General features: G+C 42.5%; 1 protein-coding gene across 1 annotated transcript in view; it reads right to left on the bottom strand.

The window, feature by feature from the left end:
• Positions 1–2,988: 2,988 nt before the first annotated feature.
• The window catches only part of best1 (bestrophin 1), a 24,501-nt gene continuing 3,122 nt past the window's right edge, over positions 2,989–24,367 (bottom strand). Inside the window, exons 2-9 of the mRNA XM_031801892.1 lie at positions 24,357–24,367; positions 23,224–23,457; positions 22,066–22,220; positions 21,877–21,954; positions 21,511–21,663; positions 21,153–21,233; positions 20,920–21,071; positions 2,989–5,475 (exon numbers count right to left, since the gene is read on the bottom strand). The exon at positions 24,357–24,367 is cut by the window's right edge and continues 84 nt beyond it. Coding sequence (XP_031657752.1) covers positions 4,293–5,475; positions 20,920–21,071; positions 21,153–21,233; positions 21,511–21,663; positions 21,877–21,954; positions 22,066–22,220; positions 23,224–23,457; positions 24,357–24,367 — 2,047 coding nt within the window. The 3' untranslated portion in view covers positions 2,989–4,292. The remainder of the gene's footprint in view (positions 5,476–20,919; positions 21,072–21,152; positions 21,234–21,510; positions 21,664–21,876; positions 21,955–22,065; positions 22,221–23,223; positions 23,458–24,356) is intronic.

Here is a 24,367-nt window from a genome sequence, read left to right as displayed (position 1 = left end):
GGATTCTCTATTTCCTGCTTAATCCCTCCCAGAGTTCTATAAAACCTGGGAATTTGGGGAAAGTTTCCTGCAACCCTACGAACTACTCATTACAGAGACTTCTAGAACGACACGGCTTGTTTCAAAACGTTTATATTGATTTCGTGTCGTGTCGTGTTGTCAGGCTAATTGATCCCCGTTGAGTAAATTATTCTAGTAGTGTATAGAATAGATGAGGGGGGGATCAGATCTGTATTGTATAGAATAGATATGAGGGGGATCAGATCTGTAATGTATAGAATAGATATGAGGGGGGATCAGATCTGTAATGTATAGAATAGATATGAGGGGGGGATCAGATCTGTAATGTATAGAATAGATATGAGGGGGGATCTGTAATGTATAGAATAGATATGAGGGGGGATCAGATCTGTATTGTATAGAATAGATATGAGGGGGATCAGATCTGTAGTGTATAGCATAGATATGAGGGGGGATCAGATCTGTAGTGTATAGAATAGATATGAGGGGGATCAGATCTGTAATGTATAGAATAGATATGAGGGGGGATCAGATCTGTAATGTATAGAATAGATATGAGGGGGGGATCAGATCTGTAATGTATAGAATAGATATGAGGGGGGATCTGTAATGTATAGAATAGATATGAGGGGGGATCAGATCTGTATTGTATAGAATAGATATGAGGGGGATCAGATCAGTGGTTGAGACCAAGAGGGTTCCCTATTCCTTCCTTTTCTAGAGCTGCTGGACAAATAGACACCAGCCTTGGGGTGCGTAAGAAACGGATGATTACAATATAGCAGAAACTAGGGTTGCATAATTCTCAAGTCACTGGGGTCTTCCACTGTCATTTTTCAACCTCTCTCTGACCCAGTCTGGAATATCTACATGTTTCAATTTACTATCAACATATATCAACATGCAGCTGGCTGGTTATACAACAGCCGGTGCACGATATCTAAGGAAGTCTCGAGCTATTACTCACCTGAGGTAGAGTATCTCATGATAAACTGTAGACCACACTACCTACCTAGAGAGTTTTCATCTGCATTCTTCGTAGCTGTTTTACATACCACCACAGACTGAGGCTGGCACTAACACAGCATTGAATGAGATGTATTCCGCTGTAAGCAAACAAGAAAACGCTCACCAAGAGGTGGCGCTCCTAGTAGCCGGGGACTTTAATGCAGGGAAACTTGAAGCCATTTTACCAAATTTCTATCAGCATGTTAAATGTGCAACCAGAGGAAAAAACTCTGGATCACCTTTGCTCCACACACAGAGACGCATACAAACTCTCCCTCCATTTGGCAAATCTGACCATAATTCCATCCTCCTGATTCCTGCTTACAAGCAAAAATTAAAGCAGGAAGCACCAGTGACTAGATCAATAAAAAAGTGGTCAGATGAAGCAGATGCTAAGCTACAGGACTGTTTTGCTAGCACAGACTGGAATATGTTCCGGGATTCCTCCGATGGCATTGAGGAATACCCCACATCAGTGCCCAGTGACACGAGCCTACAGGACGAGCTAAACTACTTCTATGCTCGCTTTGAAGCAAATAACACAAACATGCATGAGATCACCAGCTGTTCTGGAAGACTTTGATCACGCTCTCGGCAGCAGATGTGAATAAGACAAAAAGAACACCTACAGTATGTGAGAATGCTGTTCATTGACTACAGCTCAGTGTTCAACACCATAGCTCCTTTCAAGCTCATCACTAAGCTAAGGATCCTGGGACTGAACATCTTCCTGTGCTACTGGATCCTGGACTTCCTGATGGGCTGCCCCCAGGTGGTGAGGGTAGGCAACAACACATCCGCCACGTTGACCCTCACACCCCTCGGATGCGTGCTTAGTCCCCTCCTGTACTCCCTGCTCAACCACGACTGCGTGGCCACATACGACTCCAACACCAATCGTTAAGTTTGCTGACGACGCGACGGTAAGACAGTCTACAGGGAGGTCAAAGACCTGGCAGTGTGGTGCCAGGACAACAACCTCCATCAACACGGGCAAGACAAAAGGAGCTGATGGTGGACTACAGGAAACGGAGGGCCGAGAACATCCCCCATCCACATAGCTGTAGCGGAGCGGGTTGAGAGCTTCAAGTTCATTTGTGACAACATCACTAAGGAATTATCACACACACACCAAGACAGTCGTGAAGAGGGCACAACAACACCTATTCCCCCTCAGTCATCTGAAAAGATTTGGCATGGGTCCTCAGATCCTCAAAAGGTTAGACAGCTACACCATCGAGACCATCCTGACTGGTTGCGTCACCGCTTGGTATAGCAACTGCTCGGCGACCGACCGCAAGGCGCTACAAAGGGTAGTGCGTACGGCCCAGTACATCACTGGGGCTAAGCTGCCTGTCATCCAGGACATCTAAGCCAGGCAGTGTCAGAGGAAGGCCCAAAATATTGTCAAAGACTCCAGCCACCCAAGTTAGACTCTTCTCTCTGCTACCGCATGGTACTGGAGCACCACGTTTGGGAACAAAGGGCCCCTGAACAGCTGCTACCCCATAAGACTGCTGCACAGTTGATCAAAACGGACTATTTGCATTGACCCTCTTATTTTATTCTTATTCAAATGTTTTACCCCATAATGAAAAAAGCAAAAACTGATTTTTAGAAATCTTTGCTTATTTATAAATAAATAAAAAACTGAAATATCACATTTACATAAGTATTCAGACAATTTACTCAGTACTTTGTTGAAGCACCTTTTTGGCAGCGGTTACAGCCTCGAGTCTTCTTGGGTATGATGCTACAAGAGATGTTAGATTGGCTTCAAGTCCGGGCTCTGGCTGGGCCAATCCAAAACATTCATACTTATGTAAATAAGCTATTTCTGTTTTTATTTTTAATATATTTGCAAAAATGTCTAAAAACCTGTTTTTGCTTTGTCATTATAGGGTATTATGTGTAGATTGCTGAGTTTTTGTATTTATTTAATCAATTTTAGAATAAGGCTTTAACGTAACAAAATGTGGAAAAAGTCAAGGGATCTGAATACATTCCGAATGCAGTGTATCCTCCTCAATTACCTCGACTACCCCGTATACCTGCACATCAGTACGGGTACCCCTAGTATGTAGCCTCGTTAATGTTATTTTATTGTGTTACTATTTTTCCTTTAGTTTACTGAGCAAATTGTTCATACTTACTTTTTTTTAAACTGCATTGTTGGTTAAAGGCTCGTCAGTAAGCATTTCACGGAAAAGTCTGTTGTATTTGGTGCACGTGACAAATACAATTTTCCAGATATCCTGGCTGGAAGAATCCTGGAATCAGGAGATAATAAGCAGGAAATCCAGAAATCCTGGTTGGAAGAATCCTGGAATCAGGAGAGAATAAGCAGGAAATCCAGAAATCCTGGTTGGAAGAATCCTGGAATCAGGAGAGAATAAGGAAATCAGGAAATCCAGGAATCCTCCAACTGGGATTTCTGACAATGTAAATAATAATTACCGGAATCTGGCAACCCTAGCAGAAACACACCAGAGATATTGACGGCTGAGGTACTTAGCACCTCTTACCAGAATGTTATCAGTCAATCTTTTCTAAAAGGGGTTGATGATTGATATAGAGATTCTTCAGGAGTTCAAGTAGGCCTCCAGTCCGTAGGCCTCCAGTCCGTAGGCCTCCAGTCCGTAGGCCTCCAGTCCGTAGGCCTCCAGTACGTAGGCCTCCAGTCCGTAGGCCTCCAGTCCGTAGGCCTCCAGTCCGTAGGACTCCAGTACGTAGGCCTCCAGTACGTAGGCCTCCAGTCCGTAGGCCTCCAGTCCGTAGGCCTCCAGTCCGTAGGCCTCCAGTCCGTAGGCCTCCAGTACGTAGGCCTCCAGTCCGTAGGCCTCCAGTCCGTAGGCCTCCAGTCCGTAGGCCTCCAGTCCGTAGGCCTCGTGAGATTCAGCAAACAAAGGAGTCTTTCTTCAGTAGATTTCGTACTGGTTTACTAGCTGGAATAGCATGAAGAAGAAATGTCATATTAGCAACCTCTCCACTCTGTGGGATTCCAATAAACATTTCAGAAGCAGCCTCTACGCTGGTCTAGCCTTGGACATCCAGACTTCGCAAGACTACCACTGGTCAGATGGATGGCCTAGAAAGACTACCACTGGTCAGATGGATGGCCTAGAAAGACTACCACTGGTCAGAAGTGCTGGAACACTCCAGTCTGAAAGAAAGATGTGCGTACGGCGTAGGTTTACACTACTTCTGAACCCTGAGTCTGCTCCCATCCCCCAGGGGCCTTGTCCAATCATCTCCCTCCTTCTTCAGTCCTGCTCCCGCCCCCCAGGGGCCTTGTTCAGAGCTCCCAGCCAGTGAGGGCCCCCCTCAGCCAATGAAATCCCTGAATCATTTGGCGAGTTTTGATGCTGATTGGCTTCTTGCTGAGAGGATCCAGAAATGGAAATGGTGTTCACGACGTTGTTGCTTAGACCACCATTGGTTCCACTGTTGATACCTGCTGCTCTTGTGCTGTTGAAGTTGGCATGGTTACAAAAGGTGTTGGGGTTGGTACCATTGCAGACGTTAGACGTAGTAGTGGTGTTGGAGTTGGTACCATTGCAGAAGTTTGTTGTAGAAGTGGTGTTAGTACCACTCAAGACGTTGGCTGGAGTAGTGGTGTTAGGGTTGGTGGTGTTGATAGTGCTGGTGGCATTGATACTAGAGGAGGAGTTGTTGGGATTGGTAGCTGGGGTACGAGAGGGAGAGGTAAAGGAGAACACCCGCTCCCCTCCACCTCCCACTCCCCGTGGGCTGATGGGTCCAGGCTGCAGGCCCTCGGCCAACGGTGTGTTATCCAGAGAGAGGCGTGGAGGCGGAGGCCGTCGAGACAGCAGGCCTTGCCCGGGCCGGAGCTTTGATATGGGGCAGAGTTCCGGAAGGTTGCCAGGGTCAGGAAAGGAGAAGGCTGGAACACAAGGACCCTCTCCCTCCTCACTCAGCCAGGGGAAGGCAGAGGAGGGTGGATGGAGCATATGACCTGGAGTATCAGGGGGCAGCAGACCTCCAGAGCCAACCATCGGAGGAGCCAGCGAGCTGGAGCTGCGATCCCAGGCGTAAGTTCCTCGGGTGGGCCGTGGACGAGGCATAGCGGGGGGAACACAGTGGATGGGGGTCTGGGGACAGCTATAGAAGCCGGACCTCTCATACAGCGGCATGGAGGAGAAGGCGTAGTCCGGGTGGCTGGAGTCGTGGCGGGGACCAGGGCCGTGGCTCGGCGTTGAGGGGTCCCCCTCGGAGTGCAGGAAGAGGGGGAAGCGGCTGAATGGAGCCCCTGGGCGCCGGCGCAGGAGAGAAACCCGGGAGGAGGTGGAGGAGCGGGGGAAGACGGGGGACTGAACCCCCAGGAGGCGACTCAGACCCCCCAGGAGAGGAGTAGAGTGGTTGGCCTCCTCATGCTCCTTGATCTGCTCCAGGTTGGACTGGAACTCCATCTCCTCTTTGGGAACACTAGAGAGAAGAAGAAGACGACTTTACCATCTCCTCTTTGGGAACACTAGAGAGAAGAAGAAGACGACTTTACCATCTGCTCTTTACACTGGAGTAATAGGAATGTGTTAAGCTAGTTTAATTCCATCTGCTCTTTAGGAACACTGGAGTGATGATAGGAAAGTGTTAGCCAGTTCAGTGATTTAAAGGAAGAAACTTCCCTGAGCAATGTAATAGATCTCAAAGTATCAAGCTAGTTAGGTACTGGAAGTGTTATAGTGCACAATCAACCCCTTGGCTTGATGTGGAATTGAACAATTATGTGATTAAGAGGGATGAGGCAAAAGGTGGCAATTAAGTCTGGCAGCCCAACTGATTGGCAAACGTACTGCAAATTAAGAAACCATGTGACTAAACTAAATAAAAATAAACTATACAATGAAACAAAGATAAAAAATATCAAAAATGGTAGTAAAAAGACTACCACTGGTACCACATTAAATGACATTTTTGGGGAAAAAGCCAACTCGGCTCCTTCATTCATTGAATCAGATGGGTCATTCATCACTGATATTGCAAACTACTTTAATGACTTTTCCATTGGCAAGATAAACAAACTTAGGGATGACATTCCAGCAACAAACACTGACACTACACATCCAAGTATATCGGACCAAATTATGAAAGACAAGAAGTGTACTTTGAATTCCGTAAAGTCAGTGTGGAAGAGGTGAACATTGTTTTGTTGTCTATCAACAATGACAAGCCACCGGGGTCTGATAAATTGGATGGAAAATTACTGAAGATAATAGCAGATGATATTGCCACTCCTATTTTACGCATCTTCAATTTAAGCCTACTAGAGAGTGTGTGCACTCAGGCCTGGAGGGAAGCTAAAGTGTTTCTGCTAACCAAGAATAGTAAAGCCCTCTTTACTGGCTCAAATAGCTGACCAATCAACCTGTTACCAACCCTTAGTAAACTTATTTCACAGTAAACAAATTGACAACAGAATTTCAGCATGCTTATAGGGAAGCGCACTCAAAAAGCACAGCACAAATGACTAATGATTGGCTGAGAGAAATTGATTAAAAAAATGATTGTGGGGGCTGTCTTGTTAGACTTCAGAGCAGCTTTTGACATTATCGATCATAGTCTGCTGCTGGAAAAACATATGTGTCATGGCTTTACACCCCCTGCTATAATGTGGATAAAGAGTTCTGTCTAACAGAACACAGGGGGTGTTCTTCAATGGAAGCCTCTCAAACATAATCCAGTTAGAATCAGGAATTCCCCAGGGCAGCTGTTTAGGCCACTTGCTTTTTAAAATTATTACTAACGACATGCCACTGACTTTGAGTAAAGCCAGAGTGTCTATTTATGTGGATAACGCAACACGTCAGCTACTACAGAGACTGAAATGACTGCAACAATTCACAAAGAGCTGCAGTTAGTTTTAGAGTAGGTGGCAAGGCATAAGTTGCCTAAATATTTCGAAAATTTAAAGCATTGTATTTGGAACAGAACACTCACTAAACCCTAAACCTCAACTAAATCTTGTAATAAATAATGTGGAAATTGAGCATGTTGAGATGACTAAACTGCTTGGAGTAACAATATATTGTAAACTGTCATGGTCAAAACATATTGATGCAGTAGCAGCTAAGATGGGGAGAAGTCTGTCCAAAATTGTAATTGGCTCAGAACAGGGCAGCACGGCTGGCCCTTGGATGTACACAGAGAGATAATATTAATAATATGCATGTCAAGAGAGATTGACTTCTTCACTACTTTTATTTCTGAGAGGTATTGACATGTTGAATGCACCGAGCTGTGACACCCATACATACCCCACAAGACATGCCACAAGAGGTCTCTTCACAGTCCCCAAGTCCAGAACAGAGGCACACAGTACTACATAGATCCATGACTACATGGAACTCTATTCCACAGTACTACATAGATCCATGACTACATGGAACTCTATTCCACAGTACTACATAGATCCATGACTACATGGAACTCTATTCCACAGTACTACATAGATCCATGACTACATGGAACTCTATTCCACAGTACTACATAGATCCATGACTACATGGAACTCTATTCCACAGTACTACATAGATCCATGACTACATGGAACTCTATTCCACAGTACTACATAGATCCATGACTACATGGAACTCTATTCCACAGTACTACATAGATCCATGACTACATGGAACTCTATTCCACAGTACTACATAGATCCATGACTACATGGAACTCTATTCCACAGTACTACATAGATCCATGACTACATGGAACTCTATTCCACAGTACTACATAGATCCATGACTACATGGAACTCTATTCCACAGTACTACATAGATCCATGACTACATGGAACTCTATTCCACAGTACTACATAGAGCCATGACTACATGGAACTCTATTCCACAGTACTACATAGATCCATGACTACATGGAACTCTATTCCACAGTACTACATAGATCCATGACTACATGGAACTCTATTCCACAGTACTACATAGAGCCATGACTACATGGAACTCTATTCCACAGTACTACATAGAGCCATGACTACATGGAACTCTATTCCACAGTACTACATAGATCCATGACTACATGGAACTCTATTCCACAGTACTACATAGAGCCATGACTACATGGAACTCTATTCCACAGTACTACATAGATCCATGACTACATGGAACTCTATTCCACAGTACTACATAGAGCCATGACTACATGGAACTCTATTCCACAGTACTACATAGATCCATGACTACATGGAACTCTATTCCACAGTACTACATAGAGCCATGACTACATGGAACTCTATTCCACAGTACTACATAGATCCATGACTACATGGAACTCTATTCCACAGTACTACATAGAGCCATGACTACATGGAACTCTATTCCACAGTACTACATAGATCCATGACTACATGGAACTCTATTCCACAGTACTACATAGAGCCGTGACTACATGGAACTCTATTCCACAGTACTACATAGATCCATGACTACATGGAACTCTATTCCACAGTACTACATAGAGCCATGACTACATGGAACTCTATTCCACAGTACTACATAGAGCCATGACTACATGGAACTCTATTCCACAGTACTACATAGAGCCATGACGACATGGAACTCTATTCCACAGTACTACATAGAGCCATGACTACATGGAACTCTATTCCACAGTACTACATAGAGCCATGACTACATGGAACTCTATTCCACAGTACTACATAGAGCCATGACGACATGGAACTCTATTCCACAGTACTACATAGAGCCATGACTACATGGAACTCTATTCCACAGTACTACATAGAGCCATGACTACATGGAACTCTATTCCACAGTACTACATAGAGCCATGACTACATGGAAGTCTATTCCACAGTACTACATAGAGCCATGACTACATGGAACTCTATTCCACAGTACTACATAGAGCCATGACTACATGGAACTCTATTCCACAGTACTACATAGAGCCATGACTACATGGAACTCTATTCCACAGTACTACATAGAGCCATGACAACATGGAACTCTATTCCACAGTACTACATAGATCCATGACTACATGGAACTCTATTCCACAGTACTACATAGAGCCATGACTACATGGAACTCTATTCCACAGTACTACATAGAGCCATGACAACATGGAACTCTATTCCACAGTACTACATAGATCCATGACTACATGGAACTCTATTCCACAGTACTACATAGATCCATGACTACATGGAACTCTATTCCACAGTACTACATAGAGCCATGACTACATGGAACTCTATTCCACAGTACTACATAGATCCATGACTACATGGAACTCTATTCCACAGTACTACATAGATCCATGACTACATGGAACTCTATTCCACAGTACTACATAGATCCATGACTACATGGAACTCTATTCCACAGTACTACATAGATCCATGACTACATGGAAGTCTATTCCACAGTACTACATAGAGCCATGACTACATGGAACTCTATTCCACAGTACTACATAGAGACATGACTACATGGAACTCTATTCCACAGTACTACATAGAGCCATGACTACATGGAACTCTATTCCACAGTACTACATAGAGCCATGACTACATGGAACTCTATTCCACAGTACTACATAGAGCCATGACAACATGGAACTCTATTCCACAGTACTACATAGATCCATGACTACATGGAACTCTATTCCACAGTACTACATAGAGCCATGACTACATGGAACTCTATTCCACAGTACTACATAGAGCCATGACAACATGGAACTCTATTCCACAGTACTACATAGATCCATGACTACATGGAACTCTATTCCACAGTACTACATAGATCCATGACTACATGGAACTCTATTCCACAGTACTACATAGAGCCATGACTACATGGAACTCTATTCCACAGTACTACATAGATCCATGACTACATGGAACTCTATTCCACAGTACTACATAGATCCATGACTACATGGAACTCTATTCCACAGTACTACATAGATCCATGACTACATGGAACTCTATTCCACAGTACTACATAGATCCATGACTACATGGAAGTCTATTCCACAGTACTACATAGATCCATGACTACATGGAACTCTATTCCACAGTACTACATAGATCCATGACTACATGGAACTCTATTCCACAGTACTACATAGATCCATGACTACATGGAACTCTATTCCACAGTACTACATAGATCCATGACTACATGGAAGTCTATTCCACAGTACTACATAGAGCCATGACTACATGGAACTCTATTCCACAGTACTACATAGAGACATGACTACATGGAACTCTATTCCACAGTACTACATAGAGCCATGACTACATGGAACTCTATTCCACAGTACTACATAGAGCCATGACTACATGGAACTCTATTCCACAGTACTACATAGAGCCATGACTACATGGAAGTCTATTCCACAGTACTACATAGAGCCATGACTACATGGAACTCTATTCCACAGTACTACATAGAGCCATGACTACATGGAACTCTATTCCACAGTACTACATAGAGCCATGACTACATGGAACTCTATTCCACAGTACTACATAGAGCCATGACAACATGGAACTCTATTCCACAGTACTACATAGATCCATGACTACATGGAACTCTATTCCACAGTACTACATAGAGCCATGACTACATGGAACTCTATTCCACAGTACTACATAGAGCCATGACAACATGGAACTCTATTCCACAGTACTACATAGATCCATGACTACATGGAACTCTATTCCACAGTACTACATAGATCCATGACTACATGGAACTCTATTCCACAGTACTACATAGAGCCATGACTACATGGAACTCTATTCCACAGTACTACATAGATCCATGACTACATGGAACTCTATTCCACAGTACTACATAGATCCATGACTACATGGAACTCTATTCCACAGTACTACATAGATCCATGACTACATGGAACTCTATTCCACAGTACTACATAGATCCATGACTACATGGAAGTCTATTCCACAGTACTACATAGAGCCATGACTACATGGAACTCTATTCCACAGTACTACATAGAGACATGACTACATGGAACTCTATTCCACAGTACTACATAGAGCCATGACTACATGGAACTCTATTCCACAGTACTACATAGAGACATGACTACATGGAACTCTATTCCACAGTACTACATAGAGCCATGACTACATGGAACTCTATTCCACAGTACTACATAGAGCCATGACTACATGGAACTCTATTCCACAGTACTACATAGAGCCATGACAACATGGAACTCTATTCCACAGTACTACATAGATCCATGACTACATGGAACTCTATTCCACAGTACTACATAGAGCCATGACTACATGGAACTCTATTCCACAGTACTACATAGAGCCATGACAACATGGAACTCTATTCCACAGTACTACATAGATCCATGACTACATGGAACTCTATTCCACAGTACTACATAGATCCATGACTACATGGAACTCTATTCCACAGTACTACATAGAGCCATGACTACATGGAACTCTATTCCACAGTACTACATAGATCCATGACTACATGGAACTCTATTCCACAGTACTACATAGATCCATGACTACATGGAACTCTATTCCACAGTACTACATAGATCCATGACTACATGGAACTCTATTCCACAGTACTACATAGATCCATGACTACATGGAAGTCTATTCCACAGTACTACATAGATCCATGACTACATGGAACTCTATTCCACAGTACTACATAGATCCATGACTACATGGAACTCTATTCCACAGTACTACATAGATCCATGACTACATGGAACTCTATTCCACAGTACTACATAGATCCATGACTACATGGAAGTCTATTCCACAGTACTACATAGAGCCATGACTACATGGAACTCTATTCCACAGTACTACATAGAGACATGACTACATGGAACTCTATTCCACAGTACTACATAGAGCCATGACTACATGGAACTCTATTCCACAGTACTACATAGAGCCATGACTACATGGAACTCTATTCCACAGTACTACATAGAGCCATGACAACATGGAACTCTATTCCACAGTACTACATAGATCCATGACTACATGGAACTCTATTCCACAGTACTACATAGATCCATGACTACATGGAAGTCTATTCCACAGTACTACATAGATCCATGACTACATGGAACTCTATTCCACAGTACTACATAGATCCATGACTACATGGAAGTCTATTCCACAGTACTACATAGATCCATGACTACATGGAACTCTATTCCACAGTACTACATAGATCCATGACTACATGGAACTCTATTCCACAGTACTACATAGATCCATGACTACATGGAACTCTATTCCACAGTACTACATAGATCCATGACTACATGGAAGTCTATTCCACAGTACTACATAGAGCCATGACTACATGGAACTCTATTCCACAGTACTACATAGAGACATGACTACATGGAACTCTATTCCACAGTACTACATAGAGCCATGACTACATGGAACTCTATTCCACAGTACTACATAGAGCCATGACTACATGGAACTCTATTCCACAGTACTACATAGAGCCATGACAACATGGAACTCTATTCCACAGTACTACATAGATCCATGACTACATGGAACTCTATTCCACAGTACTACATAGAGCCATGACTACATGGAACTCTATTCCACAGTACTACATAGAGCCATGACAACATGGAACTCTATTCCACAGTACTACATAGATCCATGACTACATGGAACTCTATTCCACAGTACTACATAGATCCATGACTACATGGAACTCTATTCCACAGTACTACATAGAGCCATGACAACATGGAACTCTATTCCACAGTACTACATAGATCCATGACTACATGGAACTCTATTCCACAGTACTACATAGAGCCATGACTACATGGAACTCTATTCCACAGTACTACATAGAGCCATGACAACATGGAACTCTATTCCACAGTACTACATAGATCCATGACTACATGGAACTCTATTCCACAGTACTACATAGAGCCATGACTACATGGAACTCTATTCCACAGTACTACATAGAGCCATGACTACATGGAACTCTATTCCACAGTACTACATAGATCCATGACTACATGGAACTCTATTCCACAGTACTACATAGATCCATGACTACATGGAACTCTATTCCACAGTACTACATAGATCCATGACTACATGGAACTCTATTCCACAGTACTACATAGATCCATGACTACATGGAAGTCTATTCCACAGTACTACATAGATCCATGACTACATGGAACTCTATTCCACAGTACTACATAGATCCATGACTACATGGAACTCTATTCCACAGTACTACATAGATCCATGACTACATGGAACTCTATTCCACAGTACTACATAGATCCATGACTACATGGAAGTCTATTCCACAGTACTACATAGAGCCATGACTACATGGAACTCTATTCCACAGTACTACATAGAGACATGACTACATGGAACTCTATTCCACAGTACTACATAGAGCCATGACTACATGGAACTCTATTCCACAGTACTACATAGAGCCATGACTACATGGAACTCTATTCCACAGTACTACATAGAGCCATGACAACATGGAACTCTATTCCACAGTACTACATAGATCCATGACTACATGGAACTCTATTCCACAGTACTACATAGAGCCATGACTACATGGAACTCTATTCCACAGTACTACATAGAGCCATGACAACATGGAACTCTATTCCACAGTACTACATAGATCCATGACTACATGGAACTCTATTCCACAGTACTACATAGATCCATGACTACATGGAACTCTATTCCACAGTACTACATAGAGCCATGACTACATGGAACTCTATTCCACAGTACTACATAGATCCATGACTACATGGAACTCTATTCCACAGTACTACATAGATCCATGACTACATGGAACTCTATTCCACAGTACTACATAGAGCCATGACTACATGGAACTCTATTCCACAGTACTACATAGATCCATGACTACATGGAAGTCTATTCCACAGTACTACATAGAGCCATGACTACATGGAACTCTATTCCACAGTACTACATAGAGCCATGACTACATGGAACTCTATTCCACAGTACTACATAGAGCCATGACTACATGGAACTCTATTCCACAGTACTACATAGAGCCATGACAACATGGAACTCTATTCCACAGTACTACATAGATCCATGACTACATGGAACTCTATTCCACAGTACTACATAGAGCCATGACTACATGGAACTCTATTCCACAGTACTACATAGAGCCATGACAGCATGGAACTCTATTCCACAGTACTACATAGATCCATGACTACATGGAACTCTATTCCACAGTACTACATAGATCCATGACTACATGGAACTCTATTCCACAGTACTACATAGAGCCATGACTACATGGAACTCTATTCCACAGTACTACATAGATCCATGACTACATGGAACTCTATTCCACAGTACTACATAGAGCCATAACTACATGGAACTCTATTCCACAGTACTACATAGATCCATAACTACATGGAACTCTATTCCACAGTACTACATAGATCCATAACTACATGGAACTCTATTCCACAGTACTACATAGAGACATGACTACATGGACCTCTATTCCACAGTACTACATAGATCCATGACTACATGGAACTCTATTCCACAGTACTACATAGAGCCATGACTACATGGAACTCTATTCCACAGTACTACATAGATCCATGACTACATGGAACTCTATTCCACAGTACTACATAGAGCCATAACTACATGGAACTCTATTCCACAGTACTACATAGATCCATAACTACATGGAACTCTATTCCACAGTACTACATAGAGCCATGACTACATGGAACTCTATTCCACAGTACTACATAGATCCATGACTACATGGAACTCTATTCCACAGTACTACATAGAGCCATGACTACATGGAACTCTATTCCACAGTACTACATAGATCCATGACTACATGGAACTCTATTCCACAGTACTACATAGAGCCATAACTACATGGAACTCTATTCCACAGTACTACATAGATCCATAACTACATGGAACTATATTCCACAGTACTACATAGAGCCATGACTACATGGAACTCTATTCCACAGTACTACATAGATCCATGACTACATGGAACTCTATTCCACAGTACTACAGAGACATGACTACATGGAACTCTATTCCACAGTACTACATAGAGCCATGACTACATGGAACTCTATTCCACAGTACTACATAGAGCCATAACTACATGGAACTCTATTCCACAGTACTACATAGAGCCATGACTACATGGAACTCTATTCCACAGTACTACATAGAGCCATGACTACATGGAACTCTATTCCACATCAGGTAACTGATGCAGCAGTAAAAATTTGATTTAAAAAACAGATAAAAACCACCTTTTGGAAGAGCGGGGACTGGGAAACAACACAAACATTGGCACATACACATGCATACATACACACGATAACATAGGTGGGCCTTAGGGCACATGGTGTGTTGTGAAATCTGTGAATGTATTGTTTTGTTTTTGTTTTGTAAAATGTTTATAAACTGCTTTAATTTGGCTTTGGCAGCAGCTAACTGGGATCCATAATAAATACAAATACAAACTAAGTTACAACGATCCTAGGAGTTTCAAAATACGAGCATGCATTTATAAGATTGTGCTGTTATTATTTCTATAAATTTTTTCTGACAGTTTTTCCATGTTATTTGGTTCGTTCTCTTAAGGGATAGGCGTCCCGTTAACAGGACAGCAGCTTTTTGTGTCACGAGATTGTAGAGAAACAACAAATGTCGGTACATATAAGTGTCTTATATCGGTTGAAAGCTTAAATTCTTGTCCAATTTACAGTAGCTATTACTGCGAAAAAATGCCATGCTATTGTTTGAGGAGAGCTCCTAACAGAAAAATACTTTTTTTCAACGCGATAGGTTTGATAAATTCACCTCTGAAGGGGAAATGTGAACTAACAATCTGAAATCTTGCTCTGATTTATCATCCAAAGGGTCCCAGAGATAACATGAAGTGTCATTTTGTTAGATAAAACAAATTTTCATATCCTTATCCCATGTTTCCCTCTGGCCAACGCCAATTGGCAGCCAAGGCTTTGCAAACTTGTGTCATGAGTCAGGGAGAAGAAGAGAGAGAATATAATATCTATTATTTACAGGAAACTCATTCTACGAGTATAGATGAGGTTGGGTGGAAAAAGGATTGGGAGGGAGAAGTATATTTCTGTCATGGGCAAAGAAACTCAAAAGGGGTGATTATACTAATTAATACAAATGTTGATCCGATTGTGTAAACAGATCCGCAAGGAAGATGGATTATTATATGCTATTGGATCAAAAACAGATCTGGATAATTAATCTGGGCCAAATAATGATGATCCACACACTTTTTCAAATATAGAATAATCTATTGAGCTCACAAGCAACGACATAATTTATTATTATGGTGGGAGATTATAATACGGCTTTAAGTACCTCAAATGGATCGTAAAGGAAATCACTCTACAAACTATCACCCTCAAGCACTTAAGGAGATCATGAAGATCATGGATGCATTAGAACTAGTGGATATATGGAGGTTTAATACCCTGACCTAGTGAGATATACATGGAGGTTTAATATTCTGACCTAGTGAGATATACATGGAGGTTTAATATCCTGACCTAGTGAGATATACATGGAGGTTTAATATCCTGACCTAGTGAGATATACATGGAGGTTTAATATCCTGACCTAGTGAGATATACATGGAGGTTTAATATCCTGACCTAGTGAGAGATACATGGAGGAGGTTTAATATCCTGACCTAGTGAGATATACATGGAGGAGGTTTAATATCCTGACCTAGTGAGATATACATGGAGGTTTAATATCCTGACCTAGTGAGATATACATGGAGGAGGTTTAATACCATAACCTAGTGAGATATACATGGAGGTTTAATATCCTGACCTAGTGAGATATACATGGAGGAGGTTTAATACCATAACCTAGTGAGATATACATGGAGGTTTAATATCCTGACCTAGTGAGATATACATGGTGGAGGTTTAATATCCTGACCTAGTGAGATATACATGGAGGTTTAATACCCTGACCTAGTGAGATATACATGGAGGTTTAATATCCTGACCTAGTGAGATATACATGGAGGAGGTTTAATATCCTGACCTAGTGAGATATACATGGAGGTTTAATACCCTGACCTAGTGAGATATACATGGAGGAGGTTTAATACCATAACCTAGTGAGATATACATGGAGGTTTAATATCCTGACCTAGTGAGATATACATGGTGGAGGTTTAATATCCTGACCTAGTGAGATATACATGGAGGAGGTTTAATATCCTGACCTAGTGAGATATACATGGAGGAGGTTTAATATCCTGACCTAGTGAGATATACATGGAGGAGGTTTAATATCCTGACCTAGTGAGATATACATGGAGGTTTAATATCCTGACCTAGTGAGATATACATGGAGGAGGTTTAATATCCTGACCTAGTGAGATATACATGGAGGAGGTTTAATATCCTGACCTAGTGAGATATACATGGAGGTTTAATATCCTGACCTAGTGAGATATACATGGAGGAGGTTTGACCTAGTGAGATATACATGGAGGTTTAATATCCTGACCTAGTGAGATATACATGGAGGAGGTTTGATATCCTGACCTAATGAGATATACATGGAGGAGGCTTAATCAAGCTAGCCGTCTTGATTACTTCTTAGTCTCGTTCTTGCATGTAACAGTATAGACTTTACGTCCGTCCCCTCGCCCTGACCTGGGCGCGAACCAGGGACGCTCTGCACACAGACAACAGTCACCCTCGAAGCATCGTTACCCATCGCTCGAAAAAAAGCCGCGGCCCTTGCAGAGCAAGGGGAACCACTATTTCAAGGTCTCAGAGCAAGTGATGTCACCGATTGAAGCACCACCGCTAACTAGCTAGCAATTTCACATCGGCTAATCTGGCATCAAAAGTTTTAAAAAGTATTAATAGGAGATTGAGTGCGATCGGACCACCATCTAAATGACCTCAATATAACTCTTACAGAATATCCACATGGGCGGGGATGTTGGAAATGTAATCAAAGCCTATTGGATGACAATTTGTTCTTAGCTAAGACAAAATAATTCAGAATTGACTTTTTGTTTTGCACATCATAGGTACAGCAGATCCCGTAATTGTATGGGACACTTTTAAATGTACTTTTAGAGGCCCTTCAATACAATACAATTACTCATCATTAAAACAAAAGGTCAAAAGGTCAAAAGGTCAAAAGAGAATAGACTAATAAAGGAAATAGAGGAAGTAACAGAGCAGGTAGATGGTAACGGAAACTATACAGGTAGATGGTAACGGAAACTATACAGGTAGATGGTAACGGAAACTATACAGGTAGATGGTAACGGAAACTATACAGGTAGATGGTAACGGAAACTATACAGGTAGATGGTAACGGAAACTATACGGGTAGATGGTAACGGAAACTATACAGGTAGATGGTAACGGAAACTATACAGGTAGATGGTAACGGAAACTATACAGGTAGATGGTAACGGAAACTATACGGGTAGATGGTAACGGAAACTATACAGGTAGATGGTAACGGAAACTATACGGGTAGATGGTAACGGAAACTATACAGGTAGATGGTAACGGAAACTATACAGGTAGATGGTAACGGAAACTGTACAGGTAGATGGTAACGGAAACTGTACAGGTAGATGGTAACGGAAACTATACAGGTAGATGGTAACGGAAACTATACAGGTAGATGGTAACGGAAACTATACAGGTAGATGGTAACGGAAACTATACAGGTAGATGGTAACGGAAACTATACAGATAGGGCAAAAAAGTATTAGTTAGTCAGCCACCAATTGTGCAAGTTCTCCCACTTAAAAAAGATGAGAGAGGCCTGTAATTTTCATCATAGGTACACTTCAACTATGACAGACAAAATGAGAAGGAAAAAAATCCAGATAATCACATTGTAGGATTTTTTATGAATTTATTTGCAAATTATGGTGGAAAATAAGTATTTGGTCACCTACAAACAAGCAACATTTCTGGTCGATGTATGTTGATGACTAGTTTTTTCTTAAGTTCACAATCTGGATCCCTGCACAGTCTCATTGAAGATCTTGATCCCTTTTCTAGCATCTCTGGATTAAAACCTAATTATGACAAGTGCACCATATTACGTATTGGATCATTAAAAAAAGACAGTGTTTACACTACCTTGTAGTTTACCAATAAAATGGGCGGATGTTGAAGTAGACATATTTGGTATTCACATCTCAAAAAATGTATTGATTAACTCTTTGGTCATAGTTTACTTACTAATGGCACTGCCTACTCCTGATTACTCTTTTTTTTTTTTATCATATGAGCAAAAAATACTTAATTTGATTTGGAAACCAGACAGGATTAAACATGCCGATTTATATATTGAAGATTAGTTTAGGGGGATAAAATTATTAGATATTAAAGCTTTAAACATTTCCCTAAAAGCTTCACATTAATTATAGACAATAATTATACATTAATTATACTGAAACCCAAAATGGTTCTCCAGTTTTTTGTCAAGAAAGACTCATCCTTTGTTCCAAAATGGCCTTTTTGCTTTTATACAGATGACCAATTCTCGCAGCGCTAGCTGTGCCACAAGAGACTCTGGGTTCTCGCCCAGGCTCTGTCGCAGCTGGCTGAGACCGGGAGGTCCGTGGGGTGACACACAATTGGCCTAGCGTCGTCCAGGAGGGTTTGGCCGGTAGGGATATCCTGTGACTCCTGTGGCGGGCCGGGCGCAGTGCACGCTAACCAAGGTGACCAGGTGCACGGTGTTTCCTCCGACACATTGGTGTGGCTGGCTTCCGGGTTGGAGGCGCGCTGGTTTGTGTTTCGGAGGACGCATGGCTTTCGACCTTCGTCTCTCCTGAGCCGTACGGGAGTTGTAGCGATGAGACAAGATAGTAATTACTAACAAGTGGATACTAGGAAATTGGGGAGAAAAGGGGTCAAAAAAGGTATCGCCCTTTCTTAAAAAGCCATACAAAGCTCGTTACAATTTCAGTTTTATCCGCAAGAAAATATAGATCATCTGTGGAAAGAACTGAAAACTGCTGTTCACAAATGCTCTCCATCCAACCTCACTGAGCTCGAGCTGTTTTGCAAGGAGGAATGGGAACAAATTTCAGTCTCTCGATGTGCAAAACTGATAGAGACATACCCCAAGCGACTTACAGCTGTAATCGCAGCAAAAGGTGGCGCTACAAAGTATTAACTTAAGGGGGCTGAATAATTTTGCACGCCCAATTTTTCAGTTTTTGATTTGTTAAAAAAAGTTTGAAATATCCAATAAATGTCGTTCCACTTCATGATTGTGTCCCACTTGTTGTTGATTCTTCACAAAAAAATACAGTTTTATATCTTTATGTTTGAAGCCTGAAATGTGGCAAAAGGTCGCAAAGTTCAAGGGGGCCGAATACTTTCGCAAGGCACTGTATACACCAATAAATATGTTAAATACAAACAAGAAAACGAAGTTACTTGGCATTTTAAATGTTTAAATATCTTATTAAGCTTATTATGAAAAAGATTAGGTCTATTCTTGCAAGAATTTCCTTTGAAACAAAATTCCTTTTTTAGTTTAGGAATTGGCTTAATTGGGGTCTGGGAAACGGGTCCAATAGGTGTGTGTCTGTCTGTATCTGTGTGTGTCTGTATCGGTGTGTGTGTGTGTGTCTGTCTGTATCTGTGTGTGTCTGTATCTGTGTGTGTCTGTATCTGTGTGTGTCTTTATCTGTGTGTCTGTATCTGTGTGTAAGGTACCTGATGTCCAGAGCAGATCCCATGAAGGAAGGTTTGCGATGCTCCGCGCTGGCTGCAGTGTATGGAGGCTGGGGCTCTGATTCGTTCCAGTACTTATCCCTCTCTACCAATGGGATAGTGTCGTACATCTCATCCACAGACAGCAGGGACACCTGAGAGGGATAGAACAAGATTGTGTTCATTTGGCATCAAATGGAAGAAAACATAGATTTTTATAATGTAGGCAGCCAAACCTGTAGATTACGATCAACCAGATAGTTGGTTTCAAAGTCATCGTCGTCTTCCCCAAATGGGTTTATCAGTTGTTCTGCCACCTGTAAGAAGTGTACAATGTGTTATACAGCATGAAGTAATTCTGTCATATTGTGAAAAGAACTGTGTGATTGTGTATCAATCAGTGAACCCTCCCTCCCTCCCTCCCTCCCTCCCTCCCTCCCTCCCTCCCTCCCTCCCTCCCTCCCTCCCTCCCTCCCTCCCTCCCTCCCTCCCTCCCTCCCTCCCTCCCTCCCTCCATCCATCAACCCCCTCCCTCCCTCCCTCAACCCCCCCCCTCCCTCCCTCCCTCCATCAACCCCCTCCCTCCCTCCCCACCTTGAGCCAGCCCACATAGAAGAAGAACTGTAGCAGGGTGAAGACAGGCAGGTAGAAGTCGATGTCATGACCAGCGTAGCCCTGGGCGGGGTCTAAGAACTGTCGACCAATCAGACACGCCAGGAAGAAACTGTAGACCGCCACTGTCACCACCTAACAGAGAGGAAGTACTTACAATCCAGGTTCCTGTAGTTAGTTCATCATGACTGACAATAACAGACACATGATTTCATTAACACAGAATTTGTGGGATCAAGATCGATGTTTACTATTTTAGTGTTAGTTCTACTACTACAACAACTATTAGTTGTTACTACTGCTACTACTCCTACCACTACTACCATTACTACATGTAGATAACAGAACCTGGGTGTACACAAGGGGTAGGCTGATCCAATCATAACTGTATAGCTTCATACACTGTGTCCGCAATGTATTTAATTCCTGCAGAGGAGATAAGATGGAACAATCTGATAAACACACACACACACACACACACAGACACACAGACACACATAGACAGACACACACAGACACACCGAGAGAGAAACTTACATTGAGAATGGCTGACAGCGCCACATCATTGTTGATGCGTCCCTCGGTGCGGGCCCTCAGTGCCAGGTTAACAAACCACATACAAGGAACCCAGAACTTGTTATGAGGTGAGGGCAACTCCTCCAACTGCCTATGTTCCTCTGCTGTCATCAGGCCTGAGAGAGACACACACACACACACGAAGGGTAGGAATTAGGAGGAGCTTCAAACCTTCTGTAAGAGCCGGTTTCCGAGACCCAGATTTAACCTACTTCTAGTTGTCATTCTCAAATTGACAGTGTTTTTGTCCAGGACTAAGCTTGATCTGGGTGGGGGATACTGGCATTTACTGTGATAACCAATATTATGGCCTTATAATAACAGCTGGCTACAGCATAAAGGAACTCCCCTCTTACACTATTATTATTTATTGTTATCATTATTTCCTCACTAGCATCATACCACCCTGCATCCCATTGCTGGCTTGCCTCTGAAGATAAGCAGGGTTGGTCCTGGTCTGTCCCTGGATGGGAGACCAGATGCTGCAGGAAGTGGTGTTGGAGGGCCAGTAGGAGGCACTCTTTCCTCTGGTCTAAAATAATACCCCAGGGCAAGTTTTTGGGGACATTGCCCTGTGTAGGGTGCGGTCTTTGGGATGGGATGTTAAAATGTGTGTCCTGACTCTCTGTGGTCACTAAAGATCCCATGTCACTTATTGTAAGGGTGTTTACCATGGTGTCCTGGCTAAATTCCCAAGCTGTCCTTCATACAATCATGGTCACCTAATCATCCCCAGCTTACATTTGGCTCATTCATCTCCCTGTAACTATTCCCCAGGTTGTTGCCGTAAATGAGAACGTGTTCTCAGCCAATGTACCTGGTTATATAACATATTTTTAAAAGAGTTAAACTAAAGTATAAATGTAATGTTCTAGATTACAAGCAAGCTAGTTTAGCACTAGCTGTGGTATCTGTTTGTGAGTTTTAACTCTAGGGTGTAGAGGGTTGTGACATCAGACATCACAACGTACCTGGCTGTACCTGCACCAGGTGCTTCATGGTGGGGAACCTCTAGGGGTCAACTAGGTTAAGGGTTAGGGGTCATAGGCTTGAGGTCGTACCCTAGAAGTCAACGAGGGTAAGGGTTAGGGGTCATAGGCTTGAGGTCGTAGGTCGTACCTGCCTGCACCAGGTGCTTCATGGTGGGGAACCTCTTGTAGACTGCCGTGCTGACCGATCGGTAGATGAGCACGCCGGAAAGGTTGGCGTACCGCATCAGGGTGCGGCGGGTCAGCCTGGCGATCTCATCGGTACCACGGATGTGAGCGCCCACCAGCGCACCCAACCGGTCCGGCCAGGGAACACTCTCAAACTGACCCCACCACCGAGACACCACCAGGGTCACATAAAAACCTGCGGGAGACAAACACACATGGAGACAATTAAAAAATATGTTATTTATCAATGACATTAAAAGGGAAATGTCACCATGTTTCTACTTCATACTCATCTCCAGCACCACCCACATCAGTAGTAACCAGCACCACCCACATCAGTAGTAACCAGCACCACCCACATCTGTAGTAACCAGCACCACCCACATCAGTAGTAACCAGCACCACCCACATCAGTAGTAACCAGCACCACCCACATCAGTAGTAACCAGCACCACCCACATCAGTAGTAACCAGCACCACCCACATCAGTAGTAACCAGCACCACCCACATCAGTAGTAACCAGCACCACCCACATCAGTAGTAACCAGAACCACCCACATCAGTAGTAACTAGCACCACCCACATCAGTAGTAACCAGCACCACCCACATCAGTAGTAACCAGCACCACCCACATCAGTAGTAACCAGCTGAATTTCTGTAGTTCAATACCTATCACACTACCGCACTGTGTTTATTTGTAACCTATTACACTACCGCACTGTGTTTATTTGTAACCTGCTAAAGTTTTTGTAGAGAGGAAGTTCAGAATTGTTGATGACGTCTGTCAAAAGGGGGTTGTTTGTGCTTGAGAAGTATTGACTTGTGGCCTGAGAGTGAGTGGCTAAATGATTACTGAGCACCAGTGTTTGAAAGAGTCAAATCCACTAATTCAGGTAGTAAAAATAAATTCCAATCCAATTGTAAGCAATGAGGACAATTGGAATTTCAGAAATGGAGTTGATCCCAACCCTGCTGTGCACAAAACCCTGCTGTGCAATCGGTTAGACAGCATAGAATACAACTGAGCAGAGCATAACATAACAGAGCATAACATAACACAGCATAACAGAGCAGAACAGAACAGTATTCTCACCCAATACGAAG

This window comes from Oncorhynchus kisutch, linkage group LG22, assembly GCF_002021735.2.
Source record: "Oncorhynchus kisutch isolate 150728-3 linkage group LG22, Okis_V2, whole genome shotgun sequence".
Classification (NCBI taxonomy): Eukaryota; Metazoa; Chordata; class Actinopteri; order Salmoniformes; family Salmonidae; genus Oncorhynchus; species Oncorhynchus kisutch.
This window is presented reverse-complemented; position numbering and strand designations above follow the sequence as displayed.